Source organism: Artibeus jamaicensis, unplaced genomic scaffold (genome assembly GCF_021234435.1).
Source record: "Artibeus jamaicensis isolate MK-2021 breed Jamaican fruit bat unplaced genomic scaffold, CSHL_Jam_final scaffold_847, whole genome shotgun sequence".
NCBI classification, from domain to species: Eukaryota; Metazoa; Chordata; class Mammalia; order Chiroptera; family Phyllostomidae; genus Artibeus; species Artibeus jamaicensis.
In genome coordinates this window covers 25,894,272-25,911,138 of record NW_026522057.1, presented here as the reverse complement: position 1 = coordinate 25,911,138, position 16,867 = coordinate 25,894,272, and the positions used below count along the sequence as shown (strand labels likewise).

Here is a 16,867-nt window from a genome sequence, read left to right as displayed (position 1 = left end):
CTTACCATAAGCTGGAGGAAGACTGTCACTGCGTGCATTTACAATATGCAGATTGCAGTTCCAATTAGATTGAAACCTCTATTTAGCAGAGTGGTTTTGTGAAATAAATAACTTTTGAAGAAGGCCTACTGTATGTAATAAATACACACTTTCCCTTCAGCGGCTGGCCCGGAGCGTCCTGCCTTCCAGACACTTGCCCTGAAGTGCTGATTCAGAAGCAGGCGGCACCTCTGGGCTCTTCACAGAAGCAGCGCTTCTCCTTCGCTCTCCTGGTGCAGGGACTTCATCCTTGATTTACAGGGCTCGGCTTGTTAGCGCCATGGAGGGGAGGCGGTGTGAAGGTTACGATGTCCGTCCTGTCCTCTCAGCGTGAGGCTGCGTGTGTGTGTGTGTGTGTGTGTGTGTGTGTGTTTCTCCCTGTGTGCTGCTGGTCTTGGTGGGGTCCAAGTGCCCCCCCATCTGAATGAGTCAGTCAGTCGCTCGAATCTCTTTTTCCACCCTCTCTGTACTAGTGTCCTCCAAAAGGGTGGGTGGGTTTGAGAGCTGAGCTCGGGACACCCCTTTCCTGTAGCCCTCCTGCTCAGCCCAGCCGAGACAAACCGACAGATAATTAACAGATCAGGTCCTCCTGTGGGGGGAGGCCCAGAGTCCCGAGTCCCCAATGCTGGAAGCCACTCTTGCTTATGCCTTCAGCAGCTCTGCACGGGGGTGGAGGTGTTCTGAGTGGTCCTAGCAGAAGGCAGAGTGCTTTGGGAAAAGGGAGTGGAATGCTCTTTGGAGGAGAGTGCTGAAAAGGGAGAGGGGGGCCTAAGGTGCCCAGCTTGAAAGCGCCTGGTGAAAATACTTGGGCTTCCAGGGTTGCTGTCCTGAACACCCTGCCCATCTCGGCGACCGGTGATCTGAGTTATAACAGGATGCCTGATTACAAAGAACATTTTGAAGGCCACTTAGTCTCAGTTCGGGCTGTGCATTAGGCTAATCCTCTGCTGTAACAGAGGACTGGAATTGCACAATTGGAAGTACAGGGTCTGTTCTATTCCAGCCTTGGCATTAAATATTTCTATACTGGTGCCGCCCTGTGTGGCTTGTGCTCAGCTGCCCACCTTCTCTTTCCCCAGTGGAAAGAGAAGCTCATTGTGAGAGCGTTCTCCTCTACTGACCAGTGACTTTTAAAAGGTACTTTTGTTCTTCTCTCATGTGGTCACTCTTCTCATCTTCATGATTTGAAATATTAACGTGCAGATAAATATAGCAACACGCAGGGGCTACACAGAGGCTCGGGTCCTTGGGCCTGGCATGTTGGAGCAGAAATACCTAATTGCATCAAAACCACTCTAAGTTCATGTATGTGGAGCCCATCAAGCTGAAAGCATCCAGACAGCATCTGCTGTTATCAAATCACTCGTGAATCCAGCTAATTAAAATAGAGCTTCATTTTTCTGAACCATTGTTTGGCAGGAATTCGAAACGGGCCTAACCCAATTTCTGCGTGTTTATGAGTCTTTATTACATCAGAGGTACTTTTCTGTAAATGTACAGGGCAGCGCTAAATGAATTGATCCACGCAGTAGCACTGGAGACGCACTGCGGACTTGCTAATGATTCCTCTTCCAGCTTTCTGGTTTCCAGACACATTCTTGAAAGCTTTATGTTCTCCTTTTCCATTCTCTACTCTTTGTCCTGCTCTTTTTCTTCTCTAACCTTTGCCCTGTTATCTTTGGAAACAGGATGCACGTTTTATTTGTTTCCTCCCTCATGAAGACTTCTTTCCCTTTTTTTTTTGTTTTTCTTTTTTCTTCTCTTGCTGTTTCTATTTTTGCTCTTCTTCTAAGGATAGGCTTTGCCTTTCCCTTTATTGCTGTTTTCTGTTCCCTTCTGTCCCCATAGTTCTCTCTCTCCTTAACTCTCCTCCCTTTTACATTTTCTTCAGTGCTGTTCCTCTGACTTCCTCCTTCCCTCTCTCTTTTCCCCGTCTTCCCATTTTCCTATAACATGTTCTTACACCTGTGTCTCCTCGTGTAAATGCAGACTAGGGCAGCCAGTGGGTGCCCAGGCGGTGCAGGGATCTGGCTGTTGGAAAGTGACATCAGCCTGCTTGCTCCTCTGAATTTGCTTGCGTGCTTGATTTTAGGTGTTTAAGAGATTTTTCAAACCACATCTACTCCACTTTATAGCCTAATAACCCTACTTTGAAGATCAAAAGTGTTACATAAATGCTAACTAATTACTCCTTGTAGCAGTTTGGCGAGTCTCTGGGCAGTAGTAGTTCCATTTCACAGATGAGGGAGCAGCAACAGGACAGGGGGGTAACTCACCCTGGAAGCCACTGGAGAAGTGGGCGGCTGAGTGAGAATACGGACAGGTCATCTTTGGCTTAGAATCTTTGACCACCACCTCCTGGCAGTTTACTTCCCTCCCTGTAGGAATTGTGCATCTTTAAGATGATGTTCATATACTTCTCTTCATGTACTTTTAGCCTTCTGGACTGCCATTTGTAGTCTTCAGATGTTAAATGAATTTCTAGGTAATTCCTGGGAAAGAAGGATGCCAAACCACTTATGGGCTGGTGAACCCTTGTCCATTACAGTCTCAGAGCAGAGCGCTCACTCTGATTCCAGCAGCTTCCAGTAAGTGGGCCCACGTCACACGCGCTGGCCCCCGTGATCACAGCACTGTAGGAAGTGCTGCCATGTTTGATTGAATTGAGCCATTCTGCAGTGACGTGTGTATGAAGTCGTCTCTTGCATTACTGTGGCCTTTATTACTGCTAATGCATCCTGACATTACAGGTGTAGCCTTGGCTCTCCCAGAAAGGGCAAAGCTGCTCTTACCAGGCTTAAGAGCAGGATTCGTGAAGCTGTTCTGCAGTGGTGCTGGTGTTCGCATTTAGTTAATAAGCAGAGTAAGGGAAATGCTTTTATAGAAAAGACAGCCCAGTGACAGGAGCCTGTAGCAGTTCTTCACCCAGCATTGTTTCAGAAAGTGGATCAGGTAGTCCTGTTGTTTTACAGAGAACTAGGGCTGTGGGTAGAAGGTTCAGGAGAGCAGATTTCAGCTTAGTTTAAAGAAGGACTCCTGAAGGTGAACTGACAGTCTCTAGGATGTTTCTCTGTTCATCATCAGAGTTCAGCTGGAGGCTCACTGATCCTTTGTCAAGGTTATTGAAGAGAGGGGTCCTAGATCATCTAGGGACCCGAGGGCCTACAATCTCTTTGGCTTCTTTCCTTGTCTTAGATTGTAATGCAAAAGCAGCATCTTTGCTTGTTCTTCTTGACTTTGTTAAGTGCCAGGTATACTGTGCCGACCCAGTGAATGCTTAGTAACTATTCATTATTTAATTGCTGGCTTCCTGCTTTTTAATCTAACTTGGATAAAAAGTATTCTTGTTTGGTTTAGGAAAACCACCATCTCTGGCCCCTTTGTGGAAGGAGTCATTCTGGATAGCCACATTTTCTAGATGGCCATTGAGATCCATATGAAAAAAAGGCAAAATACTTTAAAACTGTTGGCTGGGGATTATGTGGAAATGGTTTATATACTTTCTTGCCTCATTAGGCAGACTATCTAGAATATAGTTTAGTCCTGATGACTCAGTGTTGTTCTGTTATATCTAAATGTTTGTGTTGTGTTGTAAGCGTAGCTCTGTTTTCAAAACCTGTCGTCTCCTCCTCCCACACTCCAAACGACTCCACCTATGCTGAATGACCCCACATGAGTGAATTTTTGAGGTTTTGTTTGCTTTTCATAAACGTTTCTTTTGACATTTGTTGCTTGGCTCATTTTTTCCCCTCTGTGGTGTTTGTTCTGCAAGTGTCTCTTTAGAAGCTGGCTTGTTTCTCCTTTTTCATTTGCAGTTTCTGGTCTTCTGTGATTGGGATACCAGCTACCTAAACTTGTATTCAAAATAAATAGGAAGTAGTGTGAGTAGAGCTTTGCTGTGTGTGTAAAGTGTGGAATTCGTAACACCCTCTCCGGCAGCAGTGATTTCTTCTCCCATTCTCGCTCCCTCCTCCTCTGTGGTGGTTTTCTCCTTTTTTAATTGGATGAGATGAGAGGGCTCCAGGGCAGCTGGGTCTTGTTCTTGACCTAAGTCCGTATCCCTGGCCCAGGAATCCCAGGCTCCCTCATGGACTTAACTTAGAAGTTATAAAGTGACACGGCTGGATGGAGCATCCAGGAGGTCATCTGCTTAAGCTTTTATTTTGCAGAAGGGAACTGAGGCCCAGCAGGGATCTGAGAGGCTGGGGTTCAGGACCCGTTAGTGGCAGGGTGGGACTGGGTGTGTGGGTTTCCTGAGACCCAGCCGCTGTCTTTCTGCCTGGCCACTCTGCTGAGTTTCCTTCCCTGGCAGCTTTGAGCAAAACCTGTGTGAATGAGGAAATAAAGGGTTTGTTTAGGTAAAGTCGTGTAGAAAACTCTGCTGGCTATGAGCAGGTTCAGAACTAAAGCAGGTAAACCAGAAAGCCTGTTTGTTGCAGTGTTCAGCTCTGTCTGCACTTAAGGACGATATCACTATTGTAGGAGAAGCTTTAATCCTTTCATTCAAATTGACAAGAAATGCTGTTTCCTTTTAGTTAAAAAAAAAAAAAGTCGAAGAGTGCATTTGATTTGAGGAACCAAAAGTCTAGAAAATGTATCCGGGAGTCCTCGTCAATTTGGGGCATAATGAAATATAAAAAATACTCAATAAAAGCTCCTTTATTACTTTAACTGTTTAAATGTGGAGTTTTTAGCCATCAGGTTAATGTTTTGGTATCATTTTTTTATTTGATTGTGAGCACTTTTCCAGGTAGCTCTGCCACTCGAGCGCTAATCAGATTCCCCTAGATGAATGGTGCAAGCTGCAGCCTGACATCACCGCAGTTTTGCTTCGACATTATTTTATTTGGTTTTCCTGTAAAAGTTAATAACTCTGTGTCCATGTGTTTAAACAGGCAAGAAGAGGGGGAGAAAGGACAAGGAGCAGAAAACAATGAGTGATGTCTCGGGAAGCTTTTGCCAGGTTGAGGAAGCGTGGGGGTTTTTGTCATTTCCAAGTAGCTTACCCCATGAGGCGGGTGTGGAGAATCAGGGTTGCAGAGCAAATGGTAATTCATAATCCTTCGGGTAACAAACACTGAACTTCTCTGTATCCCAGACAGAGCTGGAAGGAATTAGTTGAGAGGAAGGCATTGGTTTAAGAGGAGGAGGAGGAGGAGGAGGAGGAGGAGGAGGAGGCAGGTGCTCCATAGAACTGATTTGCTTAGTGGTGAGAATTGTTAAAATTTTGCGTTAACTGTTAAGTAAATGACATGCTCGTGCTAGATTACCATGATTGGTAAGAACAGCAGATGTGGGGCATGAAGACTCTCCCTTTTAACTTCCGGTTTGAGGTAGTGGACCTGTCCTGAGAGCCTCGTGGTCAAGATGGCTCTGGTGCCTTGTAGGTGTTTGTTGAATCATTTCTTTTTAAAAGTGCGTTGCTCATTGGTAGCTGTTTTTGTGAATAGGGATGCTTATGATGTTTAGTGAAAGGTTACCGAATGGTCCAAAGCCATGATGATTACCATTTGATTCTTCTTGCGTGCAGTGGATTTCCTTGTTGAGCTAAAAAATTTCTAAAGTGGGGTTTACTAGAGAAGGCAGCTAGAGCGATAGCTCTTGATTAGGTCTCTCTTCCGAATCGCACCTTGGTGTCGGAGGTACAGATCTGACAGTGGGTGTGAGGGTCAGTGCCACGGTCGTCAGAGAGCCACGGCTCTCGCATCGCCTGTGTCAGGCAGAGCCCCATCCGCCGCACTCCCCGTGTGGCTAAGTTACTTCTGAAGTCACGTGCAGCGGGGCGGCCTTTGTTAGTTAAGGCTTTCTCAGATCGTAGTACCTGGCACCAACCTGTTTCATGTGGCCGTGGGGTGCACCTGACGCCAGGAAGCCCAGTTACTGCCAGAGGTGGTTCCCTGACTTTCCAGCCTGGGGAGATGAGCTCTTCTGTCCTCTCCTGGGGACTCGTGTGCTCAGCGAGGAGGGGACCTTTCCTGCCAGAGGAGCTGATTTCATCCGAGCGTTTGAATAGGAAGAGTTTGTAATCCCTGTCATCTTACTGTAAATTCGAAAATTTTTGAGCCTGCCAGCTTGCTGTATTGTGAATCATACTTTTGGAACTCATGCTGCTAGTTTTTTTCTTAAGCCAGGGAAGAATCTAAAATAGTAGCAGGAGCTAGGATTTGGGGGTCTTCTGTTCGTAGCAGATATCAATTGTTTACTTTTTTTTCTTTACAGTGAGTCTAAAAGTGATTTCAAAGCTACCCACATTTGCCATTTTATTTTTAAAGTTTTTGTGTGCAGCCCTGGCTGGCGTAGCTCGGTGGATTGAGTGCGGGCTTTCAACCAAAGGGTCACCAGTTCTATTCCCAGTCAGGGCACGTGCCTGGGTTGTGGGCTAGGTCCCCAGTGGGGGCCACATGAGAGGCAACCACACACTGATGTTTCTCTCCCTCTCTTTCTCCCTCCCTTCTCTAAAAATAAATAAATAAAATCTTAAAAGAAATTTGTATGTACGATATTTTAAATAATGTACTATCCAGGGCCAAGGCAGTGTCAGGTTAACGGCAAAGGAGTCCAGGTGGGGCTGGCTGAAAATTTCTCTTTTTAATGGGGAGGGAGGAATAGAAATTAGTCCAGTACATTAAGTAGGGGGAACTACATGAGGGAGGGAAGATCGAGTATAGAAGCAAAAAGTAAGCAGAATGTGACCCTATGGAAAGAGCTAGGCCTTGCTTCCATATTTGTCTTTGGCACAGTACAAAGGAAGGGCTCACAGTACCCTTATTTCTATTTTTAAAAAACCTGTCTCTTCTTTTACACCACTACCCATCATCTGCTTGGTCGGTCGTGGTGCACAGGTAGAGTGGCGTCGGAGTGGTTGGCTGCACTCCCGTGTCAGATGGCTTTGCTGACTCGGACAGGGCTCACGTGGCGTTCCTTCCGTCATCAGTCTTGCGGTCCCCACTCATTTCCTAAGCTACTTAAGTGCAAACCCCCCTTCACTGAGGTTGTGTCATACGGCCGTAACACAGGGTCGGTCCCTAAAGGAAAATAATTGTATGCTCCCTTTATCCATCCTGCCCCCACCCCACCTCTGGCAGCTACTGTTCTGTTCCCTGTGTCTACGAGCTTGTTTTTTGTTTCTGTTGTTTGTTTGTTTCATAGTCAACATATTCGAGATCCTACAGTATTTGTCTTTATCCAACTTATTTCACTTAGCATATGCCCTTGAGAGCCATCCATGATGTAGCAAATAGGAAGATTTCATTCTTTTTTGTGGCTGAGGATGATTCCACTGTGTACATGCCACGGTTTCTTTCTCTGTCCGTCCATCAAAGAGCGCGTGGGTGGTTTTCGTATCTTGGCCACTGTAAATAATGGCACTTTTGTCGTTTTAAATTCTTTTATTGCTGTCTTTTGGATTTATACTATTTCCAGACCATGACTACTACTTATTTTTTGGAATAAAATCTATTTTTAATCTACTTTTTGGTCCTCCATTTTTTTGGTAGGTTGTCGGGTAGGAGCACCATTTATTGACTGCTCCAAGGTTTTAGTTCTGTATGTGGGGTGATGGCAGACGGAGTTTCTTGGCCCAGGATTTATCTTCCCCGGACTCTGGAGCCATCTCATCACCCTAAGAGCAGAAGGCGCCGTGCCGCTGTGAAGGGCCCCTGCCCTGCCCTGCCCTGCCCTGCCCGGTGGTCATCTGGTCAGTGTCTGGCCCCTAGTGATGGTCTCATGCTTGGAGGTTCACTATCTGTGACGTAGCCTTTCTTCATCCCCTTCCTGGTCACCTCCCCTCTGTTGTCACCCCCCCCCCCCAATAGTGCATGCTAGAGTTGACAGCCCCATCTTCAAAAGAAAGGGGAACTGAAGCAGCGTTTCATCTTCCGAGCATCTGAAGGATCTGGAGGGTAACAAAAGTAACCTTCAGAAACCTCCTGTGGTGGAGAGAAAGGGACTCGGAAGTAGGGGCCGAGGTATCGTTTGGACAGTCCTGGGGACTGTGTGCTACAGAATTGGAGCCACCGTCACTGAGTGAGCTCACGGTTCTCCCAGGGAGCCTCTTGGACACTGAGTCATCACATTCCTCGGGAGTGATTCACCCTAACAGCTCGACACCTTCGTTAATTTTACACGACGAAGCCTGGGTGTTCTCTGCTGCTTCTTTAACAGTGCAGGGGGATTAGAGGGACAGAGAGAATATAAAACCAGGGGCAACTGGAAGGAGAAGTCAAGGAGCTGTTGAAAGACATTGTGTTAAGAAATTAAACTCCTCGCCTTTCCTTGGTATCTCCTGGGGCTGAGCACCCAGCTCTTGCCACACAGCGCTGGCACATAAATGCTTTGTTACCGCTCCTGGCACGCAGGCCGAACTGCCGACTCGCAGCCAGCTTGTTTACCTTCTCTGCTGAGGTCACTGCCACCGTGATCCATGTATAATGGCATTTTCCTCCTCTTTTCAGAATGGAGGCTTTTACAGTTTCTTATCTAAACAGGACTTCAAACAATTTGCTGTCAGTTGGATTTCAAAGCCAGGGAGAGGCAAATGTCATCCCTTTTTTCTCCCCTCTTTGGGTTACCGCTTTGTTGGTTGCATCAAGAATTAGAGGGGCTGCTATCCAAATTCAGGTGGGGGTGCATGGGGACAGGGCATTGAAATTTGCTTTACTCTCTCTGTGAAGGGGAAAATGCTTTTCCTTCTCAACCTTTCCTAAAAAGGAGCTTTGATCTTCTCAACCCAGAAGCAAGGGTTTTCATTTCCTCTGCGGGGCCAGTGTGAGCCCTGCAGCCCTCCTGGGGCTTGGTGCCCAGCAGAGCGCTGCCTTCCGGGCGCAGGCGCACCGGCCAGCTCCCCTGGGGCGCAGGATGGCACCCAGCGTCTTCTCCGGAGTCACCCTTACGTCCCTAACATCACGTCACTTGATGTTAGTACATGCTGGTTTAAATGCTTTTTATTCCCACATACACTTCTGGAAAAGCTAGTTTAATAACCAAACAATGAAATTCTGTCTGACAAGCAGTTCATGCAATATTTTTAACTGGGGCCAAGAAAAATTTAAATGCAGAGACATTTCACTTGGAAAGGCAGTTTTTATACATGCAATGTTGCCATTTTCATAAATGCTTTTACGACACATACCAATGTGTTTTAAGAGAGACTAGGGTCAATAATGTGCGCTTTGGGATACCCTAAATACAGATTTACACAATAGACCTTAAAAATACTGTGTTGTTTTGTCAACTCCTGTGCACTTGTACCAAAGATATATTATTTCTTTAATTCAAAAAACAAAAGGACAGAGGAAAGTAAAACAAAGGAAATTAGGGCCCACAGCTTAATTAGTGTAGGGTTGCAACCCAGACCAACAATGGGAAGGACACAATGACAAAAACCAGGAAATTCCAAGTTGAAAGAGAGCCTCTTTCCTTTAACTCCCTGAGTGCTGGGGCTCTGGCTGGCAGGCGCCTGGTCCGGTGCGGGAGGCTGCCCCAAGTACAAGTCACCGGCTTTATTTTTGAACTTCCTAGCTTTTGTTGACTTCCATTCTTTTTTCCGCGCCTCGATGCAAATAAAACGTATCTTCCTGTGTGTGGATCGTAGATAACCAGGCTAAAAGTACCTCTTGATTTTGCGACCCTCAGAGAAGGAGAAAGAGCAAAAAAAAAAAAAAAAATTTCTGTCACTGTCATCTGTTCGTTTTTAATGAGCCATTTTAAAAAATTGAAAATAAAAGAGGAAAATGAATAGGTGTTGAACCAGCCCGTGATATGTAAATGCCAACTAGTAATTACCTAAAACCTCAATTTTTATTCTGTTTCATCTTGCAAAACATTTCATTTTCCCTGAGTGAAAACACTTCATTTGGGGTGTGTGACTTAGCGGAGCGGCCACCCCGGGTGCACGGCCGAGGCTTCCGGCTAGGGGGCACTTTGGCTCCGCACTGGGGCTGCGGGCTCACACGCGTCCACCTCAAGGTTATTCCCCTCTTGCCATTCCAGTGGTTTTGCTCTGAGCGGTCGGTGGCGCCCCTCCCCCACTCCCGCTCATCTGGTTTCGGGGAGCCTCGTTCCTCCTTGTCCTTGCGGAGGAGCGTATTGAATTTTGGCTGACCGAGGCTGCTTCTGCATATTAACTTTCCCCTCTCACCTGCCTGCTAGACCCTCGGCTTCACCGAGTCGCGTTTCACACCCTGAGAGCAGCTTTCTGCTGGTCTCCCTTCCTCCCTCTGATGTGGTTGTCGAACACCATGGTCTCTATTTTCTGTTTACTGCCTCTTCTTTTTCTTCTTTCTTTTCATTTTGGTGGGTCGGGGCAGCGGTCCTCAAGGGAAGCTTACACCCACTTGCTCCACTGCCGCACTTACAGTGGTGATTCCCACATTTCCTTTGCACTGCCATACATTGTCTTTCACTCCGGTTTGGGGGCTGACACCTTTTGGATGTGTTTGTGGAGCATCTTGGGATGTGGCTGTGGGTGGCCCTGCGTCCCCGTGGCTACTCTCCTCAGCGCAAACCAGCAAGAGAGCCTGGGGTCGGGAGCCGCAGGGCAGGGAGGACTGATACAGAAAACCAGAGTTATGTTGTCCTAGGACCCTGGCGCCGAGAGCGCTTTGCCGGCGGAATCTCGGGGAACACGGCCTCTTTAGTGAGATCTATGGCTTCATAATTAGCCCGCTGCCTTTTCGCCGTGAGTGCTGGCATCAGCGTTCTGCGGTGTGTTTCTCTGATTAACAGCTGCTTTGCAACTATTTCCTTGTGCCACCGATGACCATATTTGTCAAGGAACTCCTGACAGAGTACTGATTTCTTACTAAAGTGCAGCTTTTCCCTTTGAAGAGGTTCTCATTCTCTGCAATGCCCAGCTTGTAAAAAGTCAGTCCTTGTTAAAACTCGCGTGGCCTTGGTTTACAGCTTGTTAGCAGGGTTCTGGGCACCTCTCTCCCTCCGAGTGTGAGTGGAGGACTTCTCACGAGCGATTTAACATCCTGAGTGGCAGGGGTGTGGTGGGGCCGTAGTGGTGGTGGGGTTTCACCTGCACCCTGGTCCTTTTCTTTTGCCCTCTAGTTGTGATCTAGTTGTGATCTGTCTGGGTCAGAAGGGACTGGCTTTGGTTTTTCGTGTCATTAATTTTTGAATACTTTTAATATTTAAAAATGGCTAATGAATGCTCACATTTTAGGAGATAGATGTGTATGTAGCACGCAGCAGTGCTGGAGTTGGTGACATTCCAAGTAAGTGTCACTGGAGACAATGCATCAGGTTTACATGTCAGGTGCAAAGTGCGAAGGCTCCCTCAAACCCCAGGTTCGTTATTAGGCGAGCTCTGCTCTCTCGTCCCCCTTGTGCGGGAAATAAAGTGTGTGCTCTGGAGATGACAGGGAGCAGGTCTCTGTAGGAGAGCGGAGAACACTCAGGAAGCAGCTCTCCCGTGAGGACCGGCAGGAACCTGGATTCTTCTCACTGGGGATTACTTACCCCGCACAGTGCATTTAACAGCACATACTTCATCGTAGCTAGCCCCTGAGTATACTGTATTCCATTGATTTATACAGTTACAAACCCTGGTCTCTCAAACACAAATCTCTCTCAGTTGGCCAATCATCTTGGAGGCAAAGGTGTTTTCAACCTGAAGCCCCTTGTTTTCCCCCGGGTTGCTGACAGTCACTCCTGCAGAGACACTGCAAAGGCAAGAATGGACTCCCCTTTGTACTCCATTTCTCCTCTAGCTTTAAGTGATAAACAGTGAAAATCACCAGATTTCTATAAAATCATGGAGTTGATGGTAGCAGGGTTGTCTCACTTTGCTTTTTGGGAGAGGGAGGCAGAAGATAGGGTCACAGCAGTTGGGCGGTGAGAAACTTTGCTTCTGTTTTCCTCAGAGTTTGTCGTTCCTGTTTTTGTGCAGCGGCCCCTGCTAACTGGAGATGCGCTTACTGCGAGAAGGGGAGCCAGCGCCTTGGTGTCGTGGTCGCAGCGGCAAGTGGCTGCAACTGCACACCAGGTGCTCTGTGCCACGGTTTTCCCTGGCCTGGTGCACCCCCGAAACCTGTGTGATGAAGTTCTGGTTTCCGTTTTACATTGTTGACATGGAGGTGGAAGAGTTGGTCTGAATTCATGTAATTTTGTTGGGCGCAAATACAACTCATGAATGGTCACATTCATCTCCTAATTAGAAAATCAAATGATGATACAAGACAGGCTGCAAGCACCCCATCATTTCCTCCAGCAAAAGCGTGCTGTGTGTGCTGGCCCTCTGCAGAGGACAAAGCCAGCAGAATTGCTTCATGAAGTTCGTGAAAAGGGGCCAACAACAGGGCAATGCAAGATGCAGACCAACTGCGCTGTCAGTGTTTACTGTGCTGAAATCTTTGCATTGAGGGTAAAGGTTTGGGGGGAATTTGTGTATGTGTGTGGGGCTTATGAAAGTCTAGATTGGACAGGCCCTTGTCCCCTTACTGCAGTGCCAGTCCCTTGGGCGGACGGAGGAGAGTAGAAAGTAGCCGAAGAAATTAGTGGCAGGAGGAGAGAGGTTTTCATATGTTCACACTTACATGTAGCTGCTTAGCTGGGTCTCCTTCTTATTCAACACATTATGTTGAGGCTCTTAGTTTGGATGCTTTATATTTTTGCATCTGGTGTAGTGATATCGATGCTGTTAAATATGTGATTTGCCTGTCGCCTGCATTTTCAGACAAAGATCAAGAGGAACATAAACAAGCCCCAAATATACTTTATGTAGGTGTTTGGCAGTATTATTTTATATGGCTTGAAATTAGTGAATGGAAACTTTAAAAGAAATTGTTCATATTTTTGCAAGTTTGAAGTGTGCCGGGACTTTGTCAAATTCCCGTTAAAATAAATACATCAATTTCATCTCCCTTCCAAATTCATTTATCTTGCTTTTTTAAAAGGTGTTTTCTACTTTACCTGATGTTTAAATTGGATTCGCTCGTTTATGCTGTTCTTTGCTATATCCCTACGTTTTTCTTAAATGAATTACTAATGACAGAGCACTCCATCATCCCCGCTCTACAGCCACTTTAAGGAAAGCCTGGTGATCTAAACCTTTTAACCTATTAAAGATGATTTTTCCCAATTGAATCAGACCCACCACAGGTGTAATAACTAATCATTTAAACTACACCTGCTATTATGTATTTTTAAGCCATTATGCGTGTTGGATAGATGATAATTCATGTTTATTGCATTGTCCGATGGATCCGTTTTGCCTACACTAGGCTGATTAATGTATTTAAAGAAATAAGAGATGCAATTTTTAAAAAAAAATTGATGGAATGCGCCAAGCACTGCATTGAGTGCACCATTAAACCCATCAGAACTTTGCTCTCTGACCAGAAATGCATATACCAAGGACTGTATTAAAAAAGCGAGGTGAAACCCATGCGTTTCAGTGGTGGGGTCCTGTTTTCTTTCTCTGTCATGGGAAATTTGGGAAGGATGAGGGAAAGGTGTGCGCTTGTGGGTAAATGAGCCAAGCTGTGCTCTCAGCATCTCCTGCCCGGACCGTGCTCGCCCCGTTTCCACCGACACCGGCGCCCCTGCCCCTGTGTGCGGGGACTGCCGCAGGATGCGGACGCTCCAGTTGTCTTGTGTGTCGAGGTGTATTTTTTTTTCTCCAGGTGAAGAACAATTATCCCCGAGCCCTCTGAGCTGTGCACATTGGCATTGACCCTGTGGGCCGGTGACCGTGTGACTGACTGTCCGTTCTCTGCGCAGGGCAGGGGCCTCTCTCCCTTTCGTTCCCTCCTTCCTCCTCGGCCGCCCAGCCTGCCCTTCTCCCCTCCTCTGTTCTTTTGCCTCGCCTTCTGCCCCAGCTTCTCTGCCTCCTCCTCTTGTCCACTTGCCGCCGCCTCCTTCTCCCCTTCTTTCCCTCCTTCTGCCCTTTCCTTTGGCTTTTTCCTCTCCTTTCCTTCCCCTCTCCTATCTCTGTATTAAAATGTACCCACTCGGGGGATGTTTGCCTGATTTTTCTTGATTTTGTTGCAACCCGAGGTGATGTGGCTGAGGGCCCAGGCTGGGGGTGGGTATTTAGTTTTGGGGTTCCAGGCTCTCGAGCACCCATCTTTTCTAGCCCAGAACCGGTTGGTGGTCACTGCAGTTCCCGGTGGGAGCTGCTATGTCTGCAGATTCTAGCCGGTCTCAGGGGTACCAGCTTTCCTGTCACCTACGGGCCCGAATCTTAACAGCTGGGGTCCCTGAGCTCGCCCCGAGGGGGACCGTGTTAGGCACCCTTCCCACAGAAGGGCCGCGAGGAGAACACGTAAGGCATTGCCCTGGCTTTTCCTTTTCCTTTTTGATTTATCCTCACAGCTTTTACTATCAGAGAAGTCTGATCTCAAGATTAAATTCATATAAAAGACAAAGAAAATATTTTAAACTTGTATTTCACTTGTAGTCACAGTGCTTTCTGTTTGAATCTCTATATAACTGCTGCCCTTAGTGTGAAGGGTCTTAGAGAACTTCCTTATGTTTAGCTCCTTAGAAAATTTTTTCTTTCACCAGCTTGTGAGTGGACTGCAGGGCCTGTTGAGTTCCCTTGTAACACGAGACTGTATTATTCTTTTGGTCGTGATGAGATGAGCGGTGGCAGTCATGGAAAACGGCCCCTTTCCTACCTGGGGCAGGCTCCCCTGGTGCTGGTGTCTGGGGTGGAGAGCAGGCAGGCAGCGTGCAAACGCGCTCGGCGTGTGGTGAGCGACGAGAAGGTGACACCTTCAACTCTTCTCCTTTCGTCCTCTCCCAGGCTCATTCACAGATGCAAAGATTTCCTTAACTGTCGTGCCAGGGCAGGTAGATGACCTGTCAGCCAGTCGGCGTTTAGCCACGAGACCCCAAACTTTGTCCAGTGCCGCTGTGCGAGAGGGACCAGCGTGACCGGCAGCCCCGTGGTGGGTGCTCTGCGCTGGGCCAGGCTCTGCGGGGGCGGCACGGTCTCTTCCCTTCGGGACTGTGCAGTGTGCTTGGGGAGGCCGCCGGAACGTTAGAAGGCAGTGTGATGATGTCTTCGGTCACACGGGACACACTACAGGCATCGAGGAAGCTGAGAGAACAGGCAGATCAGAGATGGCTTGATTTAGGGAGGGCTTTGAGGAGTTAGAACAGGCTGTAAAAGGGCGGTGCTGGGGGATGTGTGTGCGTGAAATGTTTAGACAGGTAGAGGCAAGACAGGGAGGCAGCCTTCTAGAAAAAGGGCATAGCATGGACACGTGTGTTGTGCCATGGAAGAGCATGGCCAGGAGAGGGCTGCCTGCCTAGGAGTGTGGAGAGTGGGCTTGAACAGGGAGGGCAGGAGAAGATTGCTGCAGTCTCAAAAGCTGGGCTGGGGGGATTCGGTTTGACAGAGTCAGACACAGGAAACTGGCAAAGGGAGGGAACCGACACAGTCTTCTGTTCAGGTAGATGGTAAGTGTGAGAAACAACCGGTAATAAATGTGACCACAGTGGTGTGTTATTTCTGTGGACGTGGGATAAACTTACAGAATTTTTAATCTTGACATTCATGCTGTTGAAGTTTATTCTTCTTTCCTGTTTTATCTTCCCCACCAGATTGCCACAGCGGTGAAGTTTCTACAGAATTCCCGTGTCCGCCAGAGCCCGCTTGCGACCAGGAGAGCATTCCTTAAGAAGAAAGGTACAGGTTCCCGTGGCCATGCATGGTGTTCTCCATAAAGCGACTGGAGACTGGGGACGGGGAAGGTGGAAGCCACGGTGCTGGTGAAAGGGTCTCCTCCATCTGTCCCACTTGTGTGGGGTGGGTGTGAGGGGTGCCCCCCAGTGGGAGTGCGGGCTCTTTCTTCTAATGCGGGTAATCGAGCTCCAGATGTAAGGCCTACAGCTCAGCCCGGGACAGGTGGGCGCAAGCAGCTTCAGCAGCAGAAGAGGCTTGTCGGATAAGACTTCTGCCTTCTGCTCCTTTCTTCTGATAATGACCCTGACTGCTGGATGACTGGCTTTAGGTCAGCTGCCTTAGTAAAGCATGAGGAAGAAAGAAATGAAGGAAAAGGGAAATGAGATGACTAAACAAGGTCAGGTTAAGGTCAAGCCTGGGGTCAGTCTGATTTACGGATTGAAGTGGTAAATTATGGGTTTCATGCTATTTCTGTAGGCATGATTAAATGGATCTTGACAAGTTGAGCATTGTCTGCAGCAGACAGAATCTATTCCAGTTCTGTTGAAATTGAGGATATTTTTTTTTGTAAAAAAAAATAATAAACGAAGAAAAGAAATCAAACTTCTCATTTTTTTCTAGAAAGCTCATATGCCAAGAGGGAAGAAAGGGTTTTCTTTCCCCCCAAAACAGAACTCTCTTTCCTTTGAGAGCTGGAATGCCAGCCTCAAAATTCTGGGTTTTGAGCTTTAAGTCATTTGGGGCTGGAAAAGCAGAGGGAGCGGTGGGGTGGTGTGCCCTAGGTTTGCTGCCGCTGCCCCACGGGGGTCGCCCTGCAGGCCCGCGTTGCAGGCTGTGCGCACAATCTCGGCGGGAGGAGCCCAGGCCTTTCCTCCTCGGGCAGCTCCCTGGGACCGAGCTGGGGAGGGGTGCTGTGCGGGTGCTGGTGGCACCCTGCTCGCCCCCGTCAGCAGGAGATTATTAAAATTTGGAGTGCGTGGGCTGGCCTCTCCACTCCGCAACCATCATGCCATAAAAGAGTTTTTCTTTGAAATATGTGTACCTATGGGGAGTAATTAATCATAAAAGCTTGGGGATTTCAGCTCTCTCATCAAAGCATCGAGGCCGGGGAAAGCTGAGCCTAAAAGCTGTGTTGATTACCCGGGGTAACCTGAGACAAAATCTATGGTTGCCGAGAGATCCTTCGCC

The 16,867-nt window shown here is 47.6% G+C and overlaps 1 protein-coding gene across 3 annotated transcripts in view; it reads left to right on the top strand.

Annotated features, from left to right (window-relative positions):
• The window catches only part of PEX14 (peroxisomal biogenesis factor 14), a 130,415-nt gene that overhangs the window by 38,770 nt on the left and 74,778 nt on the right, over nucleotides 1–16,867 (top strand). For all 3 annotated transcript variants that reach the window (XM_053660242.1, XM_053660243.1, XM_053660244.1), the window contains exon 3: nucleotides 15,598–15,682. In XM_053660242.1, coding sequence (XP_053516217.1) covers nucleotides 15,598–15,682 — 85 coding nt within the window. The remainder of the gene's footprint in view (nucleotides 1–15,597; nucleotides 15,683–16,867) is intronic.